The following is a 27,954-nucleotide window of genomic DNA, read 5'->3' as shown; positions in this document are numbered from 1 at the left end:
TACAGCCCTTTTAGATACCAAAGGGCCGCTCAGCTCACTCCGGAGCCTTTTCCCCTCCAGGCTGCACAGCCCCAGCTCCCCCAGCTCACCGACGAGGCGTTATTCCTGCAGAGCACGCACAGCAAGACGTGGAATTAGAACCTACAATCATTCAGGGCACGTTAAAGATCCACCCAGAGCCCCTCTCAGCACTGTAAGAACATCCAAAAGTGCACATTCACCCCCGAAGGTAAAAATCTTGAAAACCTTAAACACCAAACCGCATCCCGCTATGGCGAGACCCGGGGCCGAGCATCCCTCCATCCCCGGGCGCGGCACAGCACGGCGGCACGCAGCGGCCCGGCGGCAGTGCGCATGCGCGGTGCCTCCCCCCGGCCCGCCCGGTGCGTGCCATTGGCTCCGAGCGGCGCAGCGAGGGCGGGAGGCGAAGCGGGGCGGCCGCGCCCTCCTTTCCTGCCGCCGCCGCCGCTCCCTTCCCGCCGCCCGGCCAAGTTGAAACCCCCGCCCCGCGAGTTGGCCGAGTCGCGCGGAGCCGCGGCCCCGCCGGGCAGCGCAGCGCCGTACCGCGAGGCCCGGCCCGGAAAGCGGCCCGCCGAGGGGAGCCGGGCGCTCCGCCGCCGCCTATGAGGGCGCCGCGGGGTCGGGAGAGCCATGGACGGCGGCGGCGGAGGGCTGCCCACCGCCCTGGAGAAGAACGCGGCGGAGCTGACGGTGATGGACGTGTACGACATCGCCTCGGCCGTGGGGCAGGAGTTTGAGCGGGTGATCGACCAGCACGGCTGCGAGGCCATCGCCCGCCTGATGCCCAAGGTGGTGCGGGTGCTGGAGATCCTGGAGGTGCTGGTGAGCCGCAACCACATCAACCCCGAGATGGAGGAGCTGCGCCTGGAGCTCGATCGGCTCCGCCTGGAGAGGATGGACCGCATCGAGAAGGAGCGCAAGCACCAGAAGGTGGGGGGACGGCGCGAGGGATGGCTGTGCCGTCGTGCGGCTGTTTGTTGTTTGTTTTCTTCCTTCCCTCCTGGAAGTTTCCTTTCTCCTTCCTTTTCTCCACCCCTTCCCCGCTCGCCGCGTTTCCGTCCCCTCGCTTTTCCCCGCTCCAGGACGAGAAGCAGCGCTGCTTCCCGCCGGGTCGCTGCGGTAGTCCCCCTTTTTCGTGCGGAGCTCGGGGTGATGCTGAGCCCAGGCTTCGTGGCTTCGTGGCACGCTCACGGGCTGTTCAGTGCGGTCTCAGGTCGGTGTCGGAGCTGCAGAGAGGGAAGAGCACTCTCCCAGATCGCACTCCATAGCCCGCTCCCACTGAGGACGTTCCTCGTATCTTGTTTCTGTCCCGGGACATCATGAGCTGCTCATCTGCTCACTGCAGTGGAGGTGGCAGATCCGATCTTCACATCATTCAGATAACAGAACAAAAGAATTGGTTCTTCCAGCAGCTGACTGTGCTCAGTCACTGCTGCCTCATTCCGTTCCTGCTGGAGGAATACATGGAGGAATAGGGAGGAAACAGGATTTCTGGGGGAGAGACCCCAAGTTTTAAGAGTTGAGCTCAATTTATATCTTTCCAAATAGTCACCTGGGGGACTTTTGCTTAGCTCATGAAAAATCCAGGATCATTCTTGCACTACTTTGCAGAAGGAATTGTAGGAATAGAGTCTCTGAACGGAGTGGTAGAGGATCTGTAGTGCCTAAAGCCCTGGTAAGACTCCAGGGTATGAAGTCTAGAGAATAGACGCTCCCAGCACGCAGCCATGCTTTTGCCCTTCTTGCACATGGCACTTGGAGGTGAGTGGGTGGGCTGTTACGCTGGTCCAGTGCTGTCTGCATAGTCAGATGTCCTCACTTACTTCTGAGACACCTGCATTGTCAGCCAGCAAGCTGACATTCATCATCTCCAGGTATTAAAAGTGCTGCCTAGTGAAATGAATATAGAACTGGGCCAGGTAGCAACGCACAAGTTGACAGCCTGCACAGAGGCTTCTGAAGTCCATGTATGTGTTAAAAAGTTTCCTGAAGGTGTCAGCTGCCAAAGGCTGCCCTTGCCAGATGTCTTCTGATCCCTGCCAACTCACATCTCTGCTCTGCCAGCGTCTGTAGTAGTCATGAGATGCCTCTGAGTGTGTTCAGACAGTCCAAATGGAACTTTGCTGGGAACTCATTGAACAAGGAAAACAAAATATGCAATGCATACAGATATGTTTTTTAAATCACGTTGATTGCCAGCACACTGTGTCACTACAGTGTCACATCCAGCTTATTCCCACTGCAAGGTTAGAAGACTCTTATGTCCCAGATACTGGTAAGCAGAAAAGGCCAGAGACTGAGAAATGTTTGTGAACAAGAAGCATCCAAAAGCCAATCCAGGCATGTTTTTAGTGGTCCCTTAGCACTCAGCTTTCACATGGGAATGCATTTTGCCTTCAAACCTGGCTGAGCATGCCTGTGGTTTCCTGAGCTGACTGGCACCCGCTGGTCCATCAACCTCCTGCCTTCTCTGTCTGATACTTCTGCTAATGAGGGCTCAGAAATTCATTTCTGCTCCAATTCATTGGGCTCTTCAATAGCAATAAATAAGAAAGTTTGCCGAGTTAATCCTTAGTATAGCCTTTACAGTGTAGTCACATATGAACTATGTAAGTTCAGAGTCTGGTTTATTTGTTGTTGTTTTAAGTCAGTATGCTTCTAACTGAAATCTGCTGTTTCATTTTTCAAACTAGGTCAGCACGTTGTTCTAGCTGCAGTTATATGCAGCATCACTGTCAATAGTCGAGGTATTTGGCAATATAAAATTTCATTGCAGATTTGTATTTCTCAAGGTAAAGAGTTTCGAGTAAAATTAGCAGTGATTTATGAAATATTCTTAATGAAGTCTATCAGTCATCAGTTAGACAATCTGTTGTTTATAATCTTATTTGTCATGTAGTGTTTTCTGCAAAACAGCATGCAAGGAGATATTATAAAATGACAGCAATGCCACAAAAAATGCTGGAATAGCATAGTATTTGGGCTTGGAAGTCAATAGGAAAATGATTTCCCATTATTGGAGCATACTTTCAAAGCAGAAAGCTGTCCTTTAATCTCTTAGCAGAGCTTATTTTAGCCTGGAGCTGTGCTTGGCAGGGTTGTTGTGAGTGTTTTGTTGTTAGGTAGGAGAGGGACATGCTGGATGAATGCAAAAGCCAGCGAGTGACTCAGCTGGCTCCAGTGATTTGCGTGCAGGTTTTTTTTGTTTGCAGCACATACATGAAATGGAGCAGAGAATGTCCCTCACTGCAGAAGCATTGCTTATGGCAGATATGTTTTGAACAAGCTCTAAATGGAACAGTTTCTTCTTAAGCACTTATACTTTTTGTCCTAATTTGACCTTTACTGGGATTGGTGACAGCTGCTGTTGACACACAGTGTTCTGACAAATGGGAGCTGTTGTTTTGGCCAGTCTCACTGCCACTAATAGAGATGCCACTGCAGCCTTCTGTACAGAACAAGTTCTGTAAGAAGCAGCACAGTTTTGCCTTGTTTATCATTTGGATTGGGAGCTCAGGGTTTGCTGCACAGTGTCACGTGCTCATTTTACACTTGTGCTCGTAACAAAAATTTAACTGAGAGATGTTACTCCTTCCAAAAGGGTGTGCCTAACACTGACCCCCTCCCTTTCCCCCTTGCCCATGCTGTGATGTTTCTGGAGCATTTATAACAGCCTTTGCAGCTGCTTTCTGAGATGTGGAAGGCAGCCCTTGCTCACGTTTGGCATCTTGACCAACACAGCAATCCTTTTCATCAGGTTCTCACAGTAAAATGAGAAGAATTTCCCTTTGGGTAAATCGTGTGTCAAAAATGTTTGTACCAAGAAGTGACTCCATGCATTCAGCATACAGCACAGACCGGGGTTTTTCATGCTGGCACTGGAAAAGTAGATAGAAGATGTTCAAGTAGTCTCAAGTGATTGTTTTCTATGAGAATCATAGAAGAATTATAGTGGTTTGATCTGTAAATAGTTCAGTCAAAGACTCTTAATGTGCCTAATATGTTGTCCTGGTATATCCTTTAGGAATTAGAACTGGTGGAGGATGTCTGGAGAGGGGAAGCACAGGACCTTCTTACCCAAATTGCACAGCTGCAGGAGGAGAACAAACAGTTGATGACAAATTTGTCTCACAAAGACATTAATTTCACAGAAGAGGAATTTCAGAAGCATGAAGGTAAGTCTGATATTTCAAATTAAGCACCTGCTTTTGTTATAAAAGCAATACTTTATCAAAATATTTTGACTAAACATTCTGGCTTTTTTTGCTTTTTTTTCCCATAACACAGCAGGCTTGTAGGTTTTTTTTTTTTTTTTTTTTTTTTTTTCCTTTTAACCTAGATAGAAAATTTCTGAACAAGTGATTACACTGGAGACATAAGAGGCAGGAGCAGAGGGAGAGAGAAGCCTGAACAGCTTTCTGTTGGCTGAGAAGTATGTCTGAAAGTAAAGTCTAGCATCATTTTTTGGTCTGTTGCTTTTTTATCTTTAGTTAGCATTTTGCAAACAGAATTCTTAATCCCTCCTTATGTTTTCTAACACAAACAATGATCCATTCAGCAATGTTTATTTCACACCATTATGCACAAAAAGAAGTGCAGCTGGCAATCTATTCAGGATGTTTGTTTGTAAAGCAGAAAATCAAGATTTGTCTCAATTACATCAATTCATCATACAGAGATTCTAGAAGACTAAACTGAGAGATTTTATTTCGTTTATTTTCCTGTAGGATTCCTTCACCCGTACAAGGCTCTTCCAGACAATTTAGAGTAGGTGAAGAGATGTATGAACCAGGGAGTGGGTGAATCCTAAGGAGCTGAAACAACTGATTAATTCATAAGCAACTTCTTTCTTGAGGCAGAATGAATTTTGAGACAAAAGGTTCTGACTGGCAACTGCAGGTAGATTTCACTGCAGCAGCTGAAACAATTGCTATCCTCAGCTCTTACCCACAGCTCAGCAAGCAGCTCTTTGTTAAGAGTAAGGCCAAAGGGGCAGATGCCTATTTGCTCTCCCATTTCATAGCATATGATTTGAGCCTGCTGGCTATGAAGTCCATTTTGTGATACTTTGCTAGAAGTTTAAGCTGAGAAGTTGAAAAAATGACTGTTTGGCTTTTGGGGATGAAATGGCCTTGAGCTGAGAGGTGGGGTGGGCAGCTGAGAATGGTGACAGCAGCAAAACCTGACTGTGATTGTGAGTTAGTCTGGAAAGGGATGGATCTCTGTACTATTTGTGCATGAACAGGACGCTGGCACACTGCTTCAAGCCACAGCTTCACTTTCATGTTGGGTTCTGATTATCAGTAAAGTCATAGCTCCCTCAGAAGGCTCATGTCACATTTAGCATGCAAAGTCACTGGCCAGTCTGAAAACCAGAACACCCAGCTGAGCCATGTGGTCCAGTAAAGCATGAGGAACAAATGGATATCCTTTTCAGACACTGGAGGGTTGGGGTTAAATTGCAGCTCAGTGTTGGTGGATGAAACTGTCCAACACTGCTGAAATTACCCTTGCTTCCCACTCAGGAGCTGATTATGAAGTATTAAATTTAAATTATAAAACTGGGAATTTTTTTTTTTCCTTTTTAAATAAAAATTATTACCTTTCTAAAACAAATGCAGCTCTTTCAGCTTAGTCAGCTTATCTCCTAAAAGTAGCTCCATGTCAGCCCACAAACTCCATGTAAAGTGTCAGAATGGCAGTTATGAGTCACAGGCCATGAAGACTGACGTTATTATAAAGAACCATCTTCCCCTTTGTTTTCTCACCTTTTTTTCCACTGGGTATCTAGCTCACTGGAGCTCATGTGCTTGTATTTAAATATAGCCACACTCTTTACATTCAGCTAGCCAAGCAAATGCCACACATGCTTTTCATGTTATTTTTACTGTGTCTACGCAAGTATAATAACAAACAAATCCATTCCAGAGATGACATTCTGGGGTCACTGATATTTATTAGCTGAAATGGTCAACTTAAGTGAAGTCACATTAATTTACAGCAAACTGAACTTGTTATTGAGAACTGTTATATCAAACTCAATTGCTTTCCATTTAAGAAATTACGTCATTAATGAGCAGGTTTGTCTCAAATTACTTGTTTGGACAGTGTCAGAAAGCAGTCATGTTGCTTTTTTTCTCCTCTCTGTCATTTGATCTGATGCATATAGGCTCTACAGAGGCTGGTTTTCAAGCGAAATGCTTTGTTAGCTAGATTAACTTTGACCAGGCTCCAATCTTCATATCTCAGCATGATTTGGTGTTGTGATCATGTCTCCCCTTAGCTGCTAACTCTCCCAGGATTAGCAATGGGCTGCTTACTCACCACACAGTTAGTAAAAGAAATTGTTCTTAGCACAGGCAGCAGAAGCCAGTGATTTAGGTGTGCTAAGGCTTTGAGATTCAATCCTTGCCAATTAATAGTCACATTATAGTTCACAGAGCCTCACTTAAATGTAATGAAGATGTTTATGAGAGAGATCAGTACCATCCCACCTAAATAGAAGGTCTCTAAACAGAAAGTGCACGTGCTCTGAAAATTAGAGCAGAGCAGCATTCATACAAAAGGGCTCATGTGGCAGAATACAAAGTAAACGGGAGGGGTTAAAGAGAAATTTGCAGCATCCATTAATGCTGCTCCTCCCTGAACTCAAACAGAGCACTTATGTGAAGATGCTGACTGATCACACTCTCCTAGCAAAATGCCACAAGCAAACTTGACCCATGTGTCAAACAGGACAAGCAGGCCTGTTTCCCAGTTTCTCTGCTGGGAGAGGAGGTGCTCTCTCAGACTGGCCGTGATAATACAGACAAGCAGCAGGATGCCAAGAGTCATGTGCTTGGCTGTAGAGGAGCCTACCATTCCCTTTCCAAAGTGAAGGCAAATTTTTATTATGAGTATTTAGGAAGTAGTAGTGCCACAAACTCTGATCAATGTTTTGGTCTGCTGTAATGGATGTTGTATAAATACACCAGTCAACAGTTTCCTAAGTATAAACATAAAGGATGTTCTTTTTTGTCTTTTCTCTTTTTTTTTTCCTTAATGTTTTTCTTTCTTTACTCCCTGGAACAATGCTGTGATCGCAGCAATTAACAGGAAGCTGTGAATTCATAGGATGTGTCTAGGGAAGCCAGCTGGGTGTGCCATTTAAGATCTTGCAGATATTTGACTTTGAGTCATTTAGAGATAATTACGTTTAGGGCACTTAGTGATTTCCCTCCCTACTTCCCCAGTGCTGGAGAAAATGTAAGGAGATGTGACTGTTTCGCAAACACTTCCCACCTTTCCTTTCCCCTCCTCCTGAAATAAAAAGGATAATGTAGTAATCAGTGCACACAATTAAGTCTTTGATGCTCACCAGATGTTAGAGAGAAAAGTGAGCATAGTGGGAGGAAAAGCAATTAGCACCAAAATGGTACTTTATCCTTTAAATAGCACCTGTTATCTAAAGATCTCAAAGCATTACACAAATAGTAATGAATATAGCTGCACTCACTGTACTGGCTCTTACTGGGGTAAAACTGCTGGTCTAACGTCTCGCTGCAGCTCCTCTGTACCTCATGGCAGTTTTGGAGTTTTGTGTTTGTTTTTAAATACAGCTGATTTTTTAGACTCAGCCCTGAGGCTGCCTGCAGAAAAGTGGATTCAGGAACCTTTTTGTAGATGCAGTGGTTCAAGAACTGCAAGTAAATGAGAGGAAGTTGTGGGAAGGTACCAGTGCTCTACTCCAATGGCTGGTGTGAGGGTCCTTGTCTGGCTCTGTTTTTTTTGGCTTCAGCACAGCTCCATCCAGCTGTTACCAAGTTTCTACTATCTTGTCTGGTGTCGCTGCAAGTAGGGGAACTAAGTCAGAGGTCTGAGGATCTGTCTAAGATCAGAAATGTGTCAAAGCAGGGCATAGGCTGCCTGCAGTCCAGACCTTGGTTTTGAGAGATCACAGATCTTTTAGAAGAGCAAGTAGCAGTGCGTATCAATGTCCTTGGTGGGTGTGAGCCATTGTCACAGTGAAGAATTAGAAGTATCATGGCCCTGTTAGTGGTCTCAGCAGCTCCTACTTGTCCTTAGTTTGTTTTCTGTGTTCCTTTTTTAACCAGGAATGTCGGAGAGAGAACGGCAAGTCATGAAGAAGCTGAAGGAAGTTGTAGATAAACAGAGGGATGAAATCAGAGCAAAGGACCGGGAACTTGGACTTAAAAATGAGGATGTAGAGGCTGTAAGTGGCTCTTGCTCTTCCTGTTTCCCTTCTTTCTCACCCATGTTTCTATAGCCTTCTTTCACATATAATATCAAATTTGTAAGCAATGCCAGATTATCAGTCCAGTAAATGAAGAGTGCAGCATAACTGGAGTGTCCAAAATGATTAGGGCAGTCAGGGCAGGCATGCGGCCTCTGCTGCATTTGGATTTAGTTGCATTTAGTCTTAAGCAAGTCACAAACTCCACTGTGACCTTGGGAATCAGTTGATGACTTACATTCGTCTGTGTTACAACCACCTTAAATGTTTTTTGCTTCCCATCCTCACCCAAGGGATCAAAGCAAAATACTTATAAATTGAAGAGTAAGAACTTCTCTGTCTTATCTTTCTCTCTTCTGCTCTGGGTTAAGATATTATTCAGAATCCTGGAAACCACCCTGTCCTTGAACTTTGCTTTTACGAAATAAAAAATTGGAAAAGATGAATTTGTTTTTAGCTGGAGAATTCCCTGTGCTTGGGGAAAAGTACCTGGTTTTACTCTGGAAACCAATTAAAGAAGTTTTAGTGACTACAACTGTGGTAGGAAATTAGATATTAAAAAAACTGCTTGGGGAGTGAGGAGAGTTTTCCTGATTAAATTTAATAGGAACCCACTACTACTTCTTTAATAAAGTGTTTGGGATTTGGTCACCATGGGTGATGGCTGAATGGATGTTGACAAACTGCATCAATGTCTTGCAGCTTCAGCAGCAACAGAACAGGTTAATGAAAATCAACCATGACCTGCGGCACCGCATCACAGTTGTTGAGGCTCAGGGAAAGGCACTGATTGAGCAGAAGGTGGAATTGGAAGCATATCTGCAAACCAAGGAGCAGGAGATGGGCACCCTACGAGCAGAGCTGGGGAAACTGAGGGAAAAACTGCAGGGTGAGGACAGCCAAAATGGGGAGGAAATACAGGTAAGAGGCATTTTAAATTACTTTTTAAAAACAATCTTCTACAGAACCTCAGTCTCCATACCAAACACCTCTTCTTTGGATAAATGAGATTGATATGAATCAGAGGCAGAGGTGGGGCTCAAGGACAGCATGGTTTTATTCAGGTGTGGCATACAGAGATCAGCATCACTCACTGCACTGTCACAGGAAGAGCTCTGCCTGAATGGATGACAACCCAATGGAACAGAACCCTCCTTTCTAACACACAGAACCAGTTGTGCAAAAGGCAGAGTGGCAGGACAGGTTAGAACTAGGATGTCTGCATTAGAGGACAGCTCTCCTGAGACTTGGTGACACATTGCACTTTCTAGGGAAAGTAATCTTTGGTCATGCACTAGACTGCAGAACTCTCCAAATAGCAGAACAAATTTGCTTACTAGAGCATTCTACTAAAAGCATTGTAAGGGAGTCCAAAATCTCTGGAGTACCAGCTGTTAGTTTGTATTCAAAGCAGACAGTGTTTTGGTAGTGCTGCGTTAGTACATTTGGGTTTATTTTCTTTGCTCAGATCAGCCCCTTCCCCTAAAGGAAAACAAACTGATCTTCCTGCAGTCTGGATTTTTGAAAAGATGAACAGCTGACAGGTAGCTTAAGCCTTGTTGAGTATATAAATCTGCAAGTCCTAGCGGGTCCTGAAGGTGCAATGCACTATGATAGCAGAGGCACATGAACCACAGTAGAAAGGAAATTGTAGCAGAAGTCTGGGAGGGAGAGCAGAACTCTGCAGTCAGATTGTACCTGCGGGCAGAATGCTAGCATGCAGTGGAATGTGCCTACCTTGCCTGAAATCCCTGCTTTATTTCAACATTTCACATTCTTAAAGTGCCTCCTACCATCTTTAGGCTTTTGTGCATGTGACACTACTTCTGTCTTTCTCAAGTGAAATTGCTGTGTTTCCCTTTCCTAATGCTGCCTTTAGAAGAGCACAAAATAGGATAAGGAGTCTTATGATATGAAAGAATTTGGAGGAGCACTGAAGCATAGTGTTGTTTGGCTGTCTGTGTTGATAAGAGCTCCAGTACTGAGCCATTGAAGAAGCACAGCAGCACTGTACGTGCCTGATAGACTGCAGCTGAGAACATAACATATAATTCACTTGTAATAGGAGGGAATGTACATCAGAAAGCAGAGGCAAAAGCTGATGGGGTACCCCTGGTACCTCAGGAATGTAACAGCAACTCAACATGTCACTGCTGAATTGGGCAAGTGCTGTATTAGTAATGAAAAGGATGACTTCATTGCTTTTAATTCAGCCAGGACACCCAGCTTTGTAAACAGGGCTGCAGAGCATAGGCCTAGAGCCAGCATATGTGAAAGTGTCTTCAGTCTTTGGAGAGAAAGGATGCATTCTTTACCTCTCTCTGTTCCATGGCAGTGGTGCCACTTCTAATTAGAGTCATTGTCCACTTTCTCTGCCAGGATGATAGTTAGACAGGAATTGTAGTGGTAAGCAGAAAGCTAGAATAGCTGCATACTCTGGAATGGATGTTGCTTCTTGGCATTGGTCAAGTATATTTGCATTGGCTACAGACTGCTCAGTCTTTGCTGATCTTAGCAAAATACAGCAAAAAAAAGATTATTTGGGGAAAGGTGTGGGACAAATATAGAATCAAAAGAAGAGGCATCAACTCAGATTCTAATCTAGAAGTCTGAAGAAGAAGTGAATACTTTGAGTAAACTCCTCAAACTCTCATTAGGGTGCATCTATCTTTAACTAGTACAGTCTGTATAAATAAATGCATTTGGATTAATGGGGGAATCAAATAAATGGAAAAATGAGAATCGGTCTGTTTTGTCTGTGTGTTTCTTCAAACTTGTAAATCCTGGTACTAATATCAATCCTGTTTTTTTAAATAAAAGCATTAGGACAATAGAAACTTAAATCTCTGCTTCATATATTTACATCTGGAGACACTTTCTCTTTGTGGGAAGAACTGGAAGGAACTGGCACAATTTTTGCTATTCAGTGTTTACATAAAGGCTGGTGTTTTATATACCTCATTTGTTAAAAGTATTAATTCCTTAGATGGACTTGTTTATCAGAAATTAGACTATACATTTTCAGAGGGCTTTCTAGCAGTCTGCATTCCACAGGAATTTCTCCATAAGAAATCTTATCTCCTGTGTGGTGGCTCAGTTTGGACCCAGTGTTTAGGCTGGTAGAAACAATCAGGGCATGTGTTTTTGTATTCCCACTGTGTGTGTCGTCAGACCATCTGAGCACAAGAAAGAACAAAGTGATCAGATCACTGAGCTGTTCCTGCTGACAGTCTTCAGCATGAATTCTTCCCACATTTTTTTCCTCTTAAAACTGCTGTTCCTGTAAAGTGTATTTAATAGTGCTAAAAAGAAAGAAGGGGAATAGACTGATACTTTCAACTTCTCAGAAGTGCGTTCACATAATGAATTTAAAGCCTGTCTTACACTTCTTAGACAGAACCAAACAACGATGACTGCCTCTCAGAGTCAGAAAAGATGGCAATGGACTTGAAAGATCCAAATCGTCCAAGATTCACTTTGCAGGAGCTCCGAGATGTCCTTCATGAGAGGAATGAATTGAAATCTAAAGTGTTTTTACTTCAAGAAGAGCTTTTGTATTACAAAAGGTAAGTTAGATTTCCTCTCCCGTTGCATGCTACACACAGAGGAGCTGTAGAGCAGCTCTAGGAGACAGCAGATGTGCTCCTGAATGTGCTCTCAGCAAGCAAAGGCTGAAAGTAGATACTGAAAGCATAAAGGCTTTAGGTTACTTTAGTTTATAACTGTTTTCTCAACACTGGGAAAAACTATGTCCTCCTTAACTCCCAGATTCTCCCCCAATTTTGGAAAAATTACAAGTATTTAATAAATGTTAGCTGAAAAAATAAGGATAAGACTGGGACTAAAATTGAGATTATAAAATTTTTATTCATTGTCTTCTTCTTATGCTTTTTCTTGTCACAATAGAAAGAAAGAATTGAAAGGAGCCCCAATTTTAGGTGCTGTTTCTTAGTTGACAGAAATTTCCCGCACTGAATATAAAAAGCTTGGAACAGATCTTTTACCTTTCTTCATAAATAGTACTGCTTTAGATTGACTGTTAGAACTTAAAGCTTCCATGGCTTGAGAGGACAACATTAATTATCTTTTCATTCTTTCAAGTGAGGAAACAGAAGAAGAAACTAGACCCCCTCAACCTACACCCATAATTCAATCAAAACCCTCAACTCAGCCTGAGTCTGGAATCAAACGACTGTAAGTAGCATATTTTCTAAGGATCCTGGAAATAGTCTACAGAAGTGAAACATTTCTTATGGATTGGGCAGTTTTTGAAGAAATTCAAAATTAAAGTAGCCACATCTCTATTGTGTATGAGACAGACAATGAGTGGCTGTGATTTCTCCAGAAAGGAGTGTTGGAGCTTTGTTTAAGTAAAGACCCAGTTCCTTAATGCACAGTCCCTAAGGTGGTGGAATGCCACGGGCAAACCACTGGGCCCCAGCTCATGCTCAGCAGATGTGTAGAAAGTGTTGTTCACAAGTAAAACCAACTGCTTACCTGCAGTATTTGGGTGTGGAGAGTCAGCTTTCCCCATGACCTTGCTGTGCCTGTTTCCCTGTTAATCTAAGCCTTTAAATTCTGACAAGCACTTGTATAGCACAAAAACTTTTTGTTTGCTGAACTGCCTGGCGGGAGAGGGTGCCAGCTTTTATGGCTATAAAGAATCCCACCCTCTTCTGGTGAAGTATTTAATGGTGCTGTCCAAAAGCACATTACATTTACTGTCAGTTGTACCAGTTACAACTTGCTTATAAAGTCAGTGTAAGCCAAACCATTTGTCTGTCAAAATTCTTTCCTTCCACGTTTTTTTTTCCAAACTAAACCTTTGGAGTTGTTATGATACTGGATGCTTAACTTTTTTAACTGCATACATTATTTTATTTGTTTGCCCATAAAATGCTCTTCCATCCTCACATCCATAAACTCCAGACCTTGTTTTATAATAGCAACAGCCCTGTGAGAGTGGTTTCCTGGGAAGATCTGGGCTGGTCCAAAACACCATAAAGTCAGGAGGGCACTTTTGATTATTTTCAGAAGTCTTTAGCTTCCCTCTGTGCTGCTTTGTTTGCTGAGAGAACCCTTCCTCTCAGATGGCTGGAAAATACACTCTGAATTGGGACTTAAGTTTTCATTCTGCACCTGAAGTGATAATACTTGGTCTCACAAGATCTCGCTCCAGATCTTTTTCTCCTTTCCTTTAAATTATTTTAGTGCTTTTTAAAGAGGTTTTGTAAGTCAAAGCACATGCTTTCTAGGTGTTAGCCTTGACTCTACCTTCTGCATGCATACATAAGCAATGCAGGGAGACATGACAGGAGTCATATAAGTGTTTTCAATCCAAACAATGGTAATTGTGTTCAGATTTGTCTCATTCTTACAGCCTGTCTGGATGGGATTTGTCAGGTGTGAGTTTATTTTCTTTGCCCCATCTTCCCTGTGCGTGTCATCAACATTGTGCTTGTAGATTGGTTACTTCTACAAGCCAAACAGTTCTCAAAGTGTCTAACAAGGGGCAGTCATGGCCTTTAAAAAGAGAGGAGATTTCACTGCTGGGAAAAGCAAAGAACCCATGTGTGGCATCTGTTCTGTTCTATTACAACACCTCCACCTACTTTCTTGGCCTGTGAGCTGCGTTCTCCTTGTCACAGGCAGAACACTGCACCTCACCTGTGAGTGTGTAGGTAACACACTGACACACAAAGTCTATGTACTTAATGACATGAGAAAAACTTGTACCTCTGCTATCTGTGTTCAGAGTACTTTTATGAATGAAAGTAGGGTTGCTTTGCCTTTTTTTTCAGGTTTTTCCTCCTGACAAAACAAAAAGCTAAGTACAAAAACAAGAGACTGATACTGTAAATTTCATTCTTGCCTGTATGATGTGCCCCTTTTTTTCTCTACCATCTCAAGGAATGAGATGTGTCCTGTGCCATCTAAGATGTTTCTGTGCAGCACTCACATAAAGAAAACAGAAGTTAGAATAACCAATATTTTTTTGTTCCCAGTATCTGCAGGTTACTGGGAACAAGCTCTGACTGCGTTCTGATCTTGTACTCATTTATTTCTACATCTGTCTACCACATTATATGTCAGGGTTTTGTTGGAATAACGTAACCAGGAGGCTTTACTGAGGAGGAAGAGTACAAGGATTAGAAATGCGCCCTCTGTTTTGAGCAGAAAATGCCCCATTGTTTTTACATCAAGGATACGTGCTTGTTTGTCACTGACGTAATGCCTGAGGCAGCCATAAGTTCCCTTGCTATTCTTGCAGTCTACAAAAGCTGATGTGTCTGTCTGGTTGCTGCAGCTAACTGAGTGTGTCACAATGCGTAAAAGCAGACGTTCTAGCTACTGCAAATGATAGAACAATGTTTACTTGTTTGTTTTCATTTTGAATTTAAAATTAGCAGTTAAGAGTGGCTATGCTGGGGAGAGCTGCATTTGGTCACACGTGAAATGCCTTTCATGATTTCAACTTAATCTTTAACTGACATTAGTCCACAGTTCAAAAAAATATTTGGCACAAGGGAGAACCTCTGAGGAGAATCCTTAGAAAAACAGAGGGTGTTCCAGGTATGGATGAAGGTTTGTTGGCAGGCTTGTGTGGGGCTGGCTGGGCACTGAGCACCCAGCCAGCTTGCTCTCTCAGCCTCTAAATTGCATGAATTGTACAATGTCTAGTAGAAGTGCTGAACTCTTACAAAGAAGCGGTCTTGCTGCTAGCCAGCTAGGAAATACTTCTGCTAGAGTAGTTGCAAGGTTTCAGACAAATATTTAGCTGCCTGCAGTTAGCATTTTTTTGCATGTGAAGCAAAGCAAGTTCTTCTGGAGCGGATATGCAGGCCTTTAACCAAGTAGCTTGCTTAGGAGGTTATTTTAAGATTTCAAATGTGATATTGGTTTTTAACTTAAAACTATCAGCCATAACATTTGTAGAGTCTTTACCTGCAGTGCTGGTCCTGTCTAACCCTGTTTTCTGTGCAAATAGCCAGTAGTCACGGCACAGTCCTGTTTTGTATTTCTTAACTTACACCTTCATCCTTCATTTCATTATGTATGTGCCTGTTTGTTTCTTGGGAAGAAAAACGTGCACTCTGCTCTGCATTGCTAGAGGTGGTAATACCTTGATGAAATCCAACCCAGACTGTTTCACAACAGAAAAGTGGTATCTTTTAGAAATTCAAAAGCAATTAAATCTGTTTCAATGACTTCATTTTCTTTAAATAAGAGTTTTTCACTGAGGAGAGCTGTCTTGGGTGATGCAGATCCACCTCTCCCTGTAATATGTCGTGTGTGATAATTCAGAGTAACCCCGTGTATTATGTTTGTGTCTTTTCTTTTTAATGGAATGCTTTTTCTTTCCCTTGCTCCAGTCTTACCTCTTCTGTGTCTGTACTTTCCTGACCAGGATCTTTACAGCCATAATGCCCATGGTAGCAGCTGGATTGATTCCAGATGATCCCACATTGCAGCCAATAAGAAGACTTGTGTCCCTTGTAGGATTTTTTTTTTTTAAATGTTTGGTACCGTGTTTTCCTTTTGCATGACCCTCTGTTAACATGGACTGCTGGTTGCATTCTCATCGGCTGCCTGTGGGATCACAGAAGCACAAAGTGCCAATCAGAATGACCAGTCAGTGCACCACCTGCCATAGTCCTCTGTGCTCATCCTCGAGTACTGATATTTTCTCACCTTTTGCCTTACTGTTACCATGCTAAGCCAATCATTACTCACCAGAAAACTGTTGCAACATGCAATTTTAACCAGACTCTCTTAATTTTACTTAGCTTACTAAGCCAGCCTATTGATAATTCACACCAATGCTTTTAAAAGAACCCAAATCATTCTAATTACTTGTTACGAATCAGTTAGATTCACAGTACATAACGGTTGAATCTCTGCATTAATTTCCAGTGTTAATAATAGACTGTTGCTTCCATGTCTTTCTATCTATGTGCTGTAGATTTTGTCTCTAATTATGTATTTTGGGAATAGAGTGTACACTCTCAGTAACCAATTCTGATGCCCTATTCTTGACTCTCTCTGGAGGAGATGCTGATAACTGTTAAAGCAAATTCTCTTTGCATTAGAATTGCTGCTTTGGATGTCTTTATATCTACAGCAGCAACACAGTATTTACATTTCTTTCCTCTCCATAAATACACTTTTTTGAAACGTTCTCAATAAAAAAAATTCTAGGCATAAGAACAATTTTCATTGTTTCAGAAGGAATTAAAAATAAGCTAATCCTGCTTGGTGTCAAGATTTTACAAATGCTATTTTCTCTTACTTAATTTCACGATAAAAAGTGGGAAAAAAAAAATACTGAACAGTTTCATTTGAAACTTACTGCATAAATGGAGCAGTCCTCTGCGTGGACTTCAAGGTACTGAGCCTGATCGTGCCCAGCAGAAAGCCTCAGTGACTGGACACTTCTCAGTTGAATTGACTCTGGCCCTGAAAAGACATACCATCCATCTGTGAATTTATGGGCTCCTGTGATGAGGGTGGTTAAAAAAAAAAATGAGACTAATTAAGTGCAAAAGACTTATTTCCCTATGAAGCCTGCACACTTGAAGCCAGGAAATGCAAAAGTTCAGGTCCTGCTAGTTACCTTGCATTGCCCTTGTGCAGCCTTTTACAGCTTTCTAGTCAAGTAGACCATGTTAGTAATACTAGTAATTACCACTATGCTTAACTGTGTGCATACAATTGGATGTTGTGGGGTTTTTTTTACCTCATGAAAGCTGCCTTAAACATTGTCTGACACTCACGTACAGCCCCCTGTGTGTCTAGGGACACTGAAGGCAGAACTCCCTGCTCTGCACAAGGCAGTGTGGAAGGTTGGGATCCTGGTACTGAGAGGAGACTGAAGGGTGTGTGGCTGGAGAAGGAACACTGAGGACAGGGGAGTTTGGATAGAGGGTCAGGTTTATGCCCTGACAGATATCCTACCTTCTGTCAAAGCTGAGTTTATATTTACATAGTCTCTTAGTAGAAGCATTCAGCAGTTCTCTTGGTACTGTGCAAGCAAAACAGTGTTTACCACAGAGAGTGAACCATTAAAACCAAAAGGGGGTGAGGCCAATTCAAACCTTTGGTGTCTGGAACCGAAACTTTTGCATTTCTCAGCAGACCTAAGCACAGTGCTAACAGCTCTTCTACTGAACTCATTACAAAATTTGAATTTGCTTAATCAAGTAACTCCATGCTATACAAAAATGATACTAAGGATTTTTCCAACTGTACTGTTTAGCTGTGTTGTAAGCTGGCAACTTGTTGCTGTATTAAATGGCTGTTGGTTCACGTGTGTCATTATCTTACAGCACCCAAGCTGTGTGACAGGAAATGACGTGCACACTTGTGTGCATTTCTTTACAGCCTCCATCCTGCAAACTCTTGTGCACCTCTGTGCATTTGTTCATTTACATTCGCAGCAGTTGAGTCTATGCAACAAAACGTGCTCACCTGGAAAAAATTATGGAGGCTTATTTTCTTATCCTATGAATTCCTCTGCTGGCACCACTAAGAATATCCTCTATTTCTGCTTTACAATAAATTATATAGATTTAACACTAAAGATACCACTTTACTTATGCTAAGAAACTAACCTATATTTTGTGGCTTCTGTATTTTGGGGCTGGGGGAGGAGGAACGTACATCTAAACTGATAACTGCACTTGTAGAGTCAACAGCATTTAGAGCTTATTTGAAGCTTTCATAGCAAAACTGCTTGAGTTTTTGCAATGACTTCATCTCTAATAACATTTTGACATGCACTCCCATCAGGCTTCACCGCCTTGGTTTTTGTGGATGCCAGCAGATTTTTTTGCTCTGTGTTTTGTTGTGCTGTGTACTGTGGCGGGTGTTGGAGGTATTTTCAAGATGGTAAACAGTATTCTTTCTTTTCCCTCCTCTCCCTTATTCCTCCTTCCTACTCGGAAGGTTTAGTTTCTTCTCTCGTGATAAGAAACGTATGCAGGCATCACAGAAAAACGTCCATTTCCAGGATACTTTTCGTGAATGGTCAAATTCAAATAAAGATGACACCTACACAGAGCAAGGACAAGAAGCCCTGCAACACCTGTGACAAAAAGCCTGAGCTTCCTGCAGAACATCTCAACAGTGTAGTAACAAGAAGCTTCTGTGAACAGATCTGGCAGCTCATGGTCTTTATTTGCCTTGCACGCTGCAGTGGTTGTGTTTCAGATGAACTCCTCAGAAGGGATCACTCACTGTTTACTTGGTGACTGCTGAAAACAGAATCCAAGCTTTGTAGGAGCAGTTGATACCCGGGGACATTGAAGCTTCTAGATGACTTGTTTTGTGCTGGATAACAAGTCTATGGTCTTGTTTGTGCATTAACTACAGTAACACAAGCTTATCTAAACCAAAAAAAAAAGGACCTGTGCCATTATTAGAAATTTGTTTGCAGTGTACAATATCTATTGACAAAGACTCTGTTACCCTATTTGTTAAAACTTTTGGTTGTTTGCTTTTTTTGTAACTTGGTAAGAATTTTTCCAAGAGGGATACCACAGCTGGCCGCTCTCCCTGCAGGTTGCAGCACTGCTGTGTCCTGTTCAGCTGGCACCTGCATTTTGCAGAGTAACCACTTGGAAATCCACCTGATAGAAAGTGACAAACTGGAGTAGCCTCGAGAGGGATAGCGAGTGTACGTTTCCCTTGATGCTTACAGTGCCTAAAGCATGAAGAAACCCACGTATGAGGTGAGCGTGCCTTGCTTTTTGCCATGAGTTCTGCAGTATTAATGGAAAAAGAATTGCTTACAAGGAAGAATTCTAACACTTGAATTTTTTCTTTCTTTCCCCTAGAGTAGCAGACAGCTGCCATAAAGGAGTTAGGTCCCCTTCCCATAGGCAGGTTTTGATTTAAGTCACACTCCACTTTTCTGTCTAGGTAAGACTGCCTAACTTCAGAGTAAAAGACATCCTCAGCTGACATGAGCTATCTTAACTGACTTTGAGATGACCCCAGCTCAAAATTTATTCTTTTTTTCTGACTACCCTAAACATTACTTAGGGTGGCAGAGATGTATTCTGTATGTGCAGGTTGCTCCACTGGCACTGACTGATGTGTGGGCAGCCTGCAAGTGGAGAGGGCTTAACTCTTAACTCACCATCAAAAGCCCAGCACGTGAATGCATCTGAACTGCCGGGAGGTGGGGTCTACATCTGCTTTGCAATTAATCATGCAAGACCCTTGGGGTTGACCAAGGTTATGCTTGCCTAAACCAGAACACTAAAGCCCCATGCAGCGTAACCACTGTGCACGGTGTGTGGCAGTGCACAACCCAGCTTTGCACCTGTGGGCAACCTGCACAGGCAGAGCTGGATGCAGGTGCCTGTGGGCTGCAGCTGACATCTTACCTGCAGCAACTGCATGCACTCTGCAAAGAGCCTCTTCTCAGGAGTGGCACTAAGAATAGAAGCAATGCTTAGGCTGGAGTAGAGCTCCAGCCACTCAGTGTCTGAGGATGGCCTGAAGGATACTTAGATAAGAGCAAACCAGAAGGTTTAGTGCAGGCCAGTTGTACTCAGTCCAGGATGATCCAGCAACAGGTTTGTTAATGCATACAGGCAGCAAATGGCTCTTAGCTCATCTGATGTGAAGCTGTGTGAGAAAATCAATTTTCACAGTGGGCTGAATGCTGCTCTGTTCCTATCTGTAACTGCTCATTTTGAACACAGACCTTCAGCACATTGTAGGGTGAGTGTTTACTGTGCCTGCCAGTTGTCACTGACATTGCCTGGGGCAGGAGGGAGAAATGTGGCCTTATATTAAAGGCATTTCCATTCGATGTAGCAACAGTAGCATTTGATGCTAATATTAGGCAGAGAGAATTTTGCCTGGTTACGTTTTGGTAACACATCTTAAGTTTTTATGCTTACAGAAAACTGTTTTCATTAAAACATCACTTTCCTCCCTTGCATAAAAGGCAATTCTCAAATGGAGGGAAGACTTGCTGTAATACTTTAGTTGTGAAGATCCTGATTTCATTTTTAGATTGAGTGGGAAATAAAAAAAAAAAAAAGCACACTATAGTTGTAGGCAGTTCAAATAAATTGTGAATGATTCCTGTCCTCTTTAGCATAGTTTACAGTCACTTGACACATTGAGAGATTTAAGAGATGCAGTGAACAGAAACAATGCAAAGACGCAGCAGATTCACAGCCTGAATAAGCACATCACTTTTCAAATCAGCTAAGAGCAATGAACTGAGACAACAGAAAGACAGGCTGAGCTGTTTTCCCCAGCATCTAAGCTCACATATTAAAAACCAGCTCTCCTGGCCTAGTGCATGTAAAGCTGGTCCCACACACTAGAGCCCTGCACACTATTGTTGGGTCAAATCTGCAGGCAATTTCAAACAATGACACTAAGCAGTACAACCTTCCCCTATTTATCTCTGAGCCCATTACCTCAAAAATCTGATTAGTTACTCCTGCTAGCGTTAACCACTCCGCTCCTCATTCTCATGTTAGAAACACCAAGTTAATACACACAAAGTGCCATCAGAAAGGATGGCATATAGGGATGAGTATGTTGAAGACCTATCATGTAGATTCTCAATATTTAGCTATAATTTGCTTTTAAAAAGGAAAGCAGGATGTTGCCAGGTAAAGGGCATAACAATCCTGTCTCCAAAGTGCAGGATCACTGAAGTTGTTCTGGGTTTTTTTGTGTTTTTTTTTTGTTTTGTTTTGGTTGGGCAGTAAATCATTTTAACAGTTTAATAAATATTTCTGAGAAATGAGTATTTCTTCAAGACTTGCATCTTTTTTTCCTTTGTGTGGAATGCTATGACACTACCTGCTTTGGGGGTGCACTGCACAGGTCTGGCTTCCTTCCCATGAAAAAGGATTATGCCACTGATCATTGAAATACAGCCTCAAATTGAGCTAAGCTGAGGGTGCAGCTATTCAAAAGCTGACAAAAGTACAATTTCAAATGGAGACAGGATTTTACCTGCAGTGAGGAGGTGGATGCAGCTGCGACCACATTTAACCATGACAGTGTCCTTCAATGACTGCTCATCTATTGATCAGGAATGAGTTTTTTTTCCTCCTTACTAGTCTGTAGTCTGCATTCCTTTAATAAAAGGTAATGACAATGTCCAATACATAAAAAATAGATTTCTTACCACGTGCTTCTCTCACATCTCACAGAACTACTTAAGGACATAATATTACTACAAATCTCACCTGTCCCAGCGCCCTCAAGAAAATAAAGTCACTTCCTTTCAGCTTCTGTTTTGGGTCACATTTTTCAGAAGTTTAGTTTGTTGCTATCATTTCATTCCTATTTCTTCATAAAGTGACTTCATAAAGGGCATCTATCTCACAAAATGAGAGTGGGCATCTAGCACATTAAGAACTAAATATGGAGCTCTTTCATGAACAGTGATCCCAGCAGCAAAATGAATAGCAAATGAGGCGAGTACTCAATTTTGTTGGGATGGTAACACGTGCATTTCTTATTCACCACTTTAAAATATTAATAGAAAAGTTTAATTTCTCTGAAGAACAGTTGCACTAGGAACCACACTACAGAGAGCTTCTAGCAGATAAAAGTCAAAGGCACAAGACAATAACATGAACACTGCTTGTCTGGGTAATGCAGCTCACAGCCCCATGCTGAAGGTGACACCTACAACAGAGTCATGTCCACATCCTCCAGAAGGTACAGCTTCTTCCTGCGTCACCTCCTCCATATCAGTTCATTCACCATGACAGCAGAGGTATGCCCACAGGCAGCAGTAAGGGCAGTATTGCGTGTCTCACGCTACTGTAGAGACAGAAAAGAGTATTTGCCATACCCAAACTTCCCATCATTCCCTTAAGACAAGGTGCTACCTGCTATCGATGCTTATCATCATCTCTTTGCTTCCTGGCATCTCTTTCCCTGCTCCGGTCTCTCTCTCTGTCCCTTCTGTCTCTGTCCTTCCTCTCTCTCCCTCTGCTCCTCTCCTCTTTTGAGTCTCTTTCTCTCTCACTGTCACCCCAACCCCACGACCGCTCTCTTTCTGGCCCTCTCTTCTCTCTGCTCCTTTCATGCTCTCGATCTCTTGTTCTCCAGTCCCTTGCTCCCTCTCGAGACCAGTTTCTTTTCTCAGCTGAGCCTTCTCCATAGAAGTCATTTTTCACATTTGGCAAATTAATGGGTTTCCGGAAAGGTCTGTCCCGTCCTCCGAACCGCAGCTGCCCGGATTCTTTTTTGCCTCCAAAACCACCTCCAAGCCTCCGAGGAATCCATCCTTTGAGAGTTCTTTCCAGTTCGAAGTCAACAAAGACCTCGTGCTGATCGACAACCAGCCTGTTGGCATCTCTGTGGGCCTTCAGCAGAGCGCGCTCCTCCTTGTACTCGATAAACGCATAACCCTTGGAAAATCCCGTGACCAGATCTCGAACCAGACGGATCTTTCTGATGTCTCCATATCGGGAGAAGACCTCCTTTAGTTTCTCCTCTGTCGTCTGCAGATTGAGCCTCGCTACGAACAGGGTGAGGTGAGGATCTCCGGTGACGCCCTTGTTGGGGACGTAACGCGACAGCATAGCCCTCCATACAGCGCGGTCGTGGGGCTCCTCATCCGTGCCGTCGATGCTCCCCGCCTTCAGCGGGTCGTACTCCTTGGCTATGGGCGCCCAATCGTTCATCGCTGGCGGGAAAAGAAATCGAATTAAACGCAGCTCGCCGCTGAACGTTTTAGAAAGGCAAACAGACGGCGCAGAAGCGCCTCCCAGAGCGCAGCGATCCTCACAAAAACCCTCCAGAGCGAGAACCGGGCGCGGCCCTGCCGGCACCGCCTCAGCAGCCGCTCGGGATCTCGGGCCTCACGCGGAGCCGCCCCGTTCCCGCCCTCGCGGCTTCCCCCCCCCCCCCTCACCTCTCCTCACAGCGCGGCCCCTCGCGCCGCCAGCTGACACCGAGCCGAGGGATGCCGCGTTCGCTTCAGCCGCTCCCCGCAGCCCTCCCGGCTCCACGCCGCTTTCGGCGGCTGCGGCGCAGAGCAGCGGCGGACGCGCTCACGTCGCGCTCCGCCCCGCTTCGGAGGCGGTTCCGGGCCGGGCCCAGCGCGGCTCCGCCCGTCGGGAGCTGCAGGGCGGGGCGCCGCCGCCTCCATGGAAAGCCTCGGGGTTCGCTCCGCCCGCGGGGCCCGGCCCCGGGGAAGGAAGTTCGTAGCGGGCCGCGGACATGCGGCGCGGCGGGGAGGGGGAGGAGGAGGATGGTGAGGAGGACGGCGGCCCCGAGAGCGCGCTGCGGAAGAGCCCCTTCCAGCTGACGGCTGAGGATGTCTACGACATCTCCTCCGTGGTGGGCCGGGACCTCCTGCAGCTCAGCGCCGGCCCCGAGGCGGCCGCTGCCGCCGCGCGGCTGCAGTTCAGCATGGTGCGGGTGCTGGAGATGCTGGAGGCGCTGGTGAGCGAAGGCAGCCTGAACGAGGAGCAGCTGAGGATGGAGCGGGACAGCCTGCGGGACGAGCTGGAGGCGCTGCGGGGGCGCGGGGCGGCGGGGAGCGGCCAGCAGGTGGGTGGGGAGAGCGGCGCTTCGACGCTTCGGAACCGGACTTCGCCGTCAGGCGGGCGCTGCTGCGATAGGGATGCAGAGAGAGCGTGAAAAGTAGCAACGAGCTGCTTGGGAAACGAATCAGGGTGGTGAGGAAGGGATGCTAGTTGTAACAAGCGCTGTGTGGTTGTAACATAGCATCGTTAAGGTTGGTGAAGACCACAGAGATCACCGACGCATCACACCGTGCCACCAACCGCGTCCCTCAGTGCCACAGCCCCGCAGCTTTTGAGCTCCTACAGGGATGGCGACCCCACCACCTCCCCAGGAGCTGTGCCAGTGCTGACCGCCCTTTGGGAGAAGAAATTTCTCCTAATACCCAAACCCAAATCTCTCCTGGTGCAACTTACCTCCCCTCCTTTTGACCGGTTACAGGATCACATCCCCCTACTTTACATCTCTTATTTTTACAGCCCAACTTGGGACCAGATAAAATGGTGATAGACCTCACGGATCCAAATCGGCCTCGGTTCACATTACAGGAGCTGCGAGATGTGTTGCAGGAACGTAACCAGCTGAAAGCTCAACTTCTCGTGGTGCAAGAGGAGCTGCAGTGCTACAAAAGGTATATGGTGTGGTCAGCAAAGAACAAGCAACATTTACTTCTTTCTGGGGAGCTTATCAGATGATGTATTACAGGTTTGAGCACCTAAATTGGGCTGGGTACTGTCCAACCCTAGAAGAAAAGACGTCTCTCCTCCCAAGAGGCTACAAATGAGCAATGAAAAGCACAGGAACGATGAAGCTTCTATGCAACAATTTTAAGACCAGAGTTTCTACAACTCTGCATACAAGCTGAGTTCTCATGCAGAGAAAACCTGCATAGTTACAGCAGTTGTGCACACTGCTCCTGTCTAAAAGCCACACCACTTACCGGAAGATCATGGGGGTTTCCATTTTGTTGTAGTAGAAATTTACTTCCTCCTCCAACTTGCCTTTGAGTGCAGATGGGGGCCTGCTAGCATATCTACTGTTCCTTTGCCCCCAGCATATGTATGGCATTAATGTAGAAAACAGACTTAAGCCCTTCTGCTATCATTGAAGAGAAGCCGGGTTTTGTTGTTGTTAATAACACCAGCAGCTACAGTTCCTTGCACAACTCTGTGTTGACTAAGTTTCTTCAGAGCAAAATCTCAGTCTTTTGAGAAGGGAGCGGCTTGGGAGAAGATGAGAATCAAGAAGGGTCTTTTTGCTACCAACTGCTTCACCTCCAAGGAAGTTTTCCTCACCCACCTCTGCCCCTTATCCTTCTGGCTGTATTACAAGGTCCTTGGAGCAATAAATTATTTTTTAATCTAGCCTCACAAAGTTTGAGAACTAAGGATTTCATCTGAGATAACAAAGCAACAAACTCTTAGACTCAATAAGGCTGCCTTTTGCCTTGTTTGTAACAGGTTAAGACAAAGTTAAAGTTAAATCCAAGAAGTCAGTTTACAGACTGTCTGTATGCAGTTCTTGCATAGCAGTGAGGCACCAGCTTCCCCATCTCGGCTGACTACCTTCACTGTGCAACCACTGGAAAGGCTTCTTGTCTTTGATTTCTCATTTGTGACACATAGCTTACTACAGGCCAAGTTAAAAATTAGCAGAAAAGTTTAAAAATATGCTGTTAATGACCTAGAGCTTTGTTCCAAGACAGTGTGTAAATGCTGCTTTTGGGTTCAGTTAATTTTGTGCAGTTACTTATACAAAGTTACAGGATAAGCCAAAAGCCACCTTCTCTCACATCCCAGACTGTCCACTGAACAGGACAGCAATATGATATTAAGCTAGTCACAGAAATAGCAAAAACAAACAAAATCCACTTCTCTTACCAGTGGGATCATCTCACAGAGAAATGACCAAACTAAAGAACTGGAGAAGGAACTCCATGGCAGCAGCCCAGGCACCAGCAAGGACAGCAATGAGAAGACAATTATCAAACGGCTGTAAGTTTGTCTACTTTTTTTTATTGTTGTATTAATAAAGCCTGAGATAAGGACACACTGCACACACAGTGAATCCAGGGGGGAATTCTGAACTTTGGCCTACTTGACTGGATATTTTTTTCTCCTCATCACTATAAAATTCAAACGTGATAAGAGAAATCCTTTTCTGTTCAAAAAGCACTCGACAGGAAAGCAAGCTCCACATAGAGAAGCAGGGTGACACTTTTTTCCTACAAAGAGTCAGCATTTCAGAACAAAAATATGCAACCTGGGACCTGTCAGCACATTAAGACTCATGATTGCTGTCCCTGGGAGTTTGTTTACACTACATGCAAGCAGCTGCATGCAGTATCCACTAGCTCAGGTCACGTCCTTAGAGTTCCCCAAAATAGCAGAACACTGAGATGGCAATCACATAGCACAGTCCTTCTTCTCTATTTGTATTTTTCTTCTGCAGGTTCTCTTTTAAACATGGAAAATGAGCACTCTTGAAAACTTAGCCACTTCTGTTCAGAAATGGCCCAGTGAAAGCATCTGAAGAAGCAAGGAGTCAAGAACTGGAAAACAAAGCATCACTCTTAGAGTAGAGAATAAACAATCTCAGAAGAACTGTTGTACAATATTCTTTAAGAATAGGCTTTACTTTGCTTTTTTAGCAACCATTTAACATATGTACACTTTTTGCATTGTTGGATTCCTTTCAGAAATTATTTGTCAAAAAAATAAATGTTTATATATAAAGGTTTTGTTTGTTCTTAAGAGAACCTATGATGGAAGTGTACTACCATACACTGACCTTGTGTACATACTGGAGTAATCAGCTCAAAGTGATTCCACAAGGTTAAGATATGTTATTTTTTAAAGGATGTGACATCCATGGGCCTTCACAGCAAAGTGCTCGGAAAGAATTCCAGTTGTACCCCTCACTGATATGACATGAAAAGTAATTCCCCATTCTCATATTAATGCAACTACTTGAAAAAAGCCCTCACATTGCTTGTACTCTTTCTTTGCATTAAATGGGCATTCACAGGAGTGGACTTTTGGGATTGGGATGAAAGAAACTAGCACAGCAAAGAAAGAAAAGCTGTTGCATCACACTTTGATCACATCAAGGACTGGTATTATTTCAGGTGCAAACAAGCTTCAGCTAGAACAGATGCATCAAACATTTCACTTTCAACAAAGGTTTTCTGGGCTAGACAGTTGTCTTTTTCACAAGCTTTTTTCCCCTCTAATTAGCAATACAAGCTGTGTATTAACTTAAGCAACAACATTTGTCACTAGTAGTATCATATAGGGCAAACAACAGTAGAAAAGCTTGAAAAATACCAGTTGAAATTCCACGTTTAGAAAAGCAGAATTTCAAGAGCGGCAGACTGTGAGCAGACATAAAAAGAGCAGTGACAGGAATCAAGCTATGATCTGACACTCCTTAGAAGTGAAAGCAGGTTCTGAAGTCTTTTGATTCCCTCTTGTATGCTAACAGCATGAAAGGTATAGGACACCTCACACATCTGCTCAGAAGCACAAAGCAAATGCATCTTTGCAGACAACAGAAACTGCAGTTTCCTTTCAGACAGAATTAGCAACTGTACACCAGCGAGACATGTCTGACCTAGGTTGGTTCACAGTTAACACAAAACTTAAATTTTGCCATCTCTGACATACTAATAAGCCTTGTTCATATATCAGAGACATTTTCTAGAACATAGTAGCAAGGAAGGAATTCAATGCATCTTCTGGACAGCATGTGTGTTTAGAGGGGGAAAAAAGAAAAGAAAACTGCATCAGCAACAGCCAGGACACATCTCTGGAAGATGCTTACATGTGCTCTGAACTGCCTCTTCCTGCATGGTTCATCCTAAGATGTATTTTCCAATCTCATGGAGGGGAGGCAAATTACACCTAAAACCACAGTTCTCAGTTTACCATATCTTAAGGAAACAACTTCAAGTAACAAAGTGCACAGATTCAGTAGATGCATGCAAGTGTACCAGCTTGCCAAGGAGGTACAGAGACTGTAACGCAGCCCAAGACCACTCCTCACTGATAGGTAGGTGGAGGAAACAATGAATGCTGCAATTGTTCTTTTCAAGATACCACTGATTATGTTCTTTATTGAAAACAAGAAGCAGGAGTTCACCAGTTAATGTAGAAAGGAGAACACCACAACCTTTTAGG

General features: G+C 43.9%; 3 protein-coding genes and 1 long non-coding RNA gene across 7 annotated transcripts; 2 read left to right on the top strand and 2 right to left on the bottom strand.

The window, feature by feature from the left end:
• Nucleotides 1-425: 425 nt before the first annotated feature.
• Nucleotides 426-21,033, top strand: RILPL1 (Rab interacting lysosomal protein like 1). Of its 3 annotated transcripts, XM_090120908.1 has the most exons (8): nt 427-951; nt 4,046-4,196; nt 8,115-8,233; nt 8,957-9,175; nt 11,648-11,820; nt 12,356-12,448; nt 15,663-15,750; nt 18,200-18,337. In XM_090120908.1, the coding sequence occupies exons 1-8, from the start codon at nt 652-654 to the stop codon at nt 18,203-18,205; spliced, it is 1,149 nt and encodes a 382-aa protein (XP_089977034.1). In that variant the 5' UTR covers nt 427-651; the 3' UTR covers nt 18,206-18,337. The 3 variants fall into 3 exon arrangements, with proteins under 3 accessions (XP_031448511.2, XP_089977034.1, XP_089977035.1); XM_031592651.2 differs by lacking the exon at nt 15,663-15,750 and having other exon boundaries at nt 426-951; nt 18,200-21,033; XM_090120909.1 differs by lacking the exons at nt 15,663-15,750; nt 18,200-18,337 and adding an exon at nt 14,752-14,809 and having other exon boundaries at nt 428-951.
• On the bottom strand, nt 15,758-21,326 carry LOC149915536 (uncharacterized). The gene is made up of 3 exons (XR_016458736.1): nt 21,245-21,326; nt 16,605-16,711; nt 15,758-15,844 (listed from the first exon to the last, which is right to left on the bottom strand). It is a non-coding gene; the product is annotated as an uncharacterized LOC149915536 (long non-coding RNA).
• A 397-nt stretch (nt 21,327-21,723) lies between these two features.
• On the bottom strand, nt 21,724-23,382 carry SNRNP35 (small nuclear ribonucleoprotein U11/U12 subunit 35). The gene is made up of 2 exons (XM_031592654.2): nt 23,163-23,382; nt 21,724-22,934 (listed from the first exon to the last, which is right to left on the bottom strand). Exon 2 carries the CDS (start codon nt 22,930-22,932, stop codon nt 22,135-22,137), a length of 798 nt encoding a protein of 265 aa, XP_031448514.2. The 5' UTR covers nt 22,933-22,934; nt 23,163-23,382; the 3' UTR covers nt 21,724-22,134.
• An 88-nt stretch (nt 23,383-23,470) lies between these two features.
• RILPL2 (Rab interacting lysosomal protein like 2) lies at nt 23,471-26,511 on the top strand. 2 transcript variants are annotated; one of them, XM_031592656.2, is made up of 4 exons: nt 23,471-23,695; nt 24,256-24,407; nt 25,660-25,770; nt 26,228-26,511. In XM_031592656.2, exons 1-4 carry the CDS (start codon nt 23,471-23,473, stop codon nt 26,250-26,252), a joined length of 513 nt encoding a protein of 170 aa, XP_031448516.1. In that variant the 3' UTR covers nt 26,253-26,511. The 2 variants fall into 2 exon arrangements, with proteins under 2 accessions (XP_031448516.1, XP_031448515.1); XM_031592655.2 differs by having other exon boundaries at nt 23,471-23,803.
• The last annotated feature ends 1,443 nt before the right edge of the window (nt 26,512-27,954 follow it).

This window comes from Phasianus colchicus, chromosome 18 (assembly GCF_987193195.1).
Source record: "Phasianus colchicus chromosome 18, bPhaCol1.hap1.1, whole genome shotgun sequence".
Classification (NCBI taxonomy): Eukaryota; Metazoa; Chordata; class Aves; order Galliformes; family Phasianidae; genus Phasianus; species Phasianus colchicus.
The sequence above is the reverse complement of the archived record's forward strand: the minus strand, read 5'-3'. Positions and strand labels throughout refer to the sequence as shown.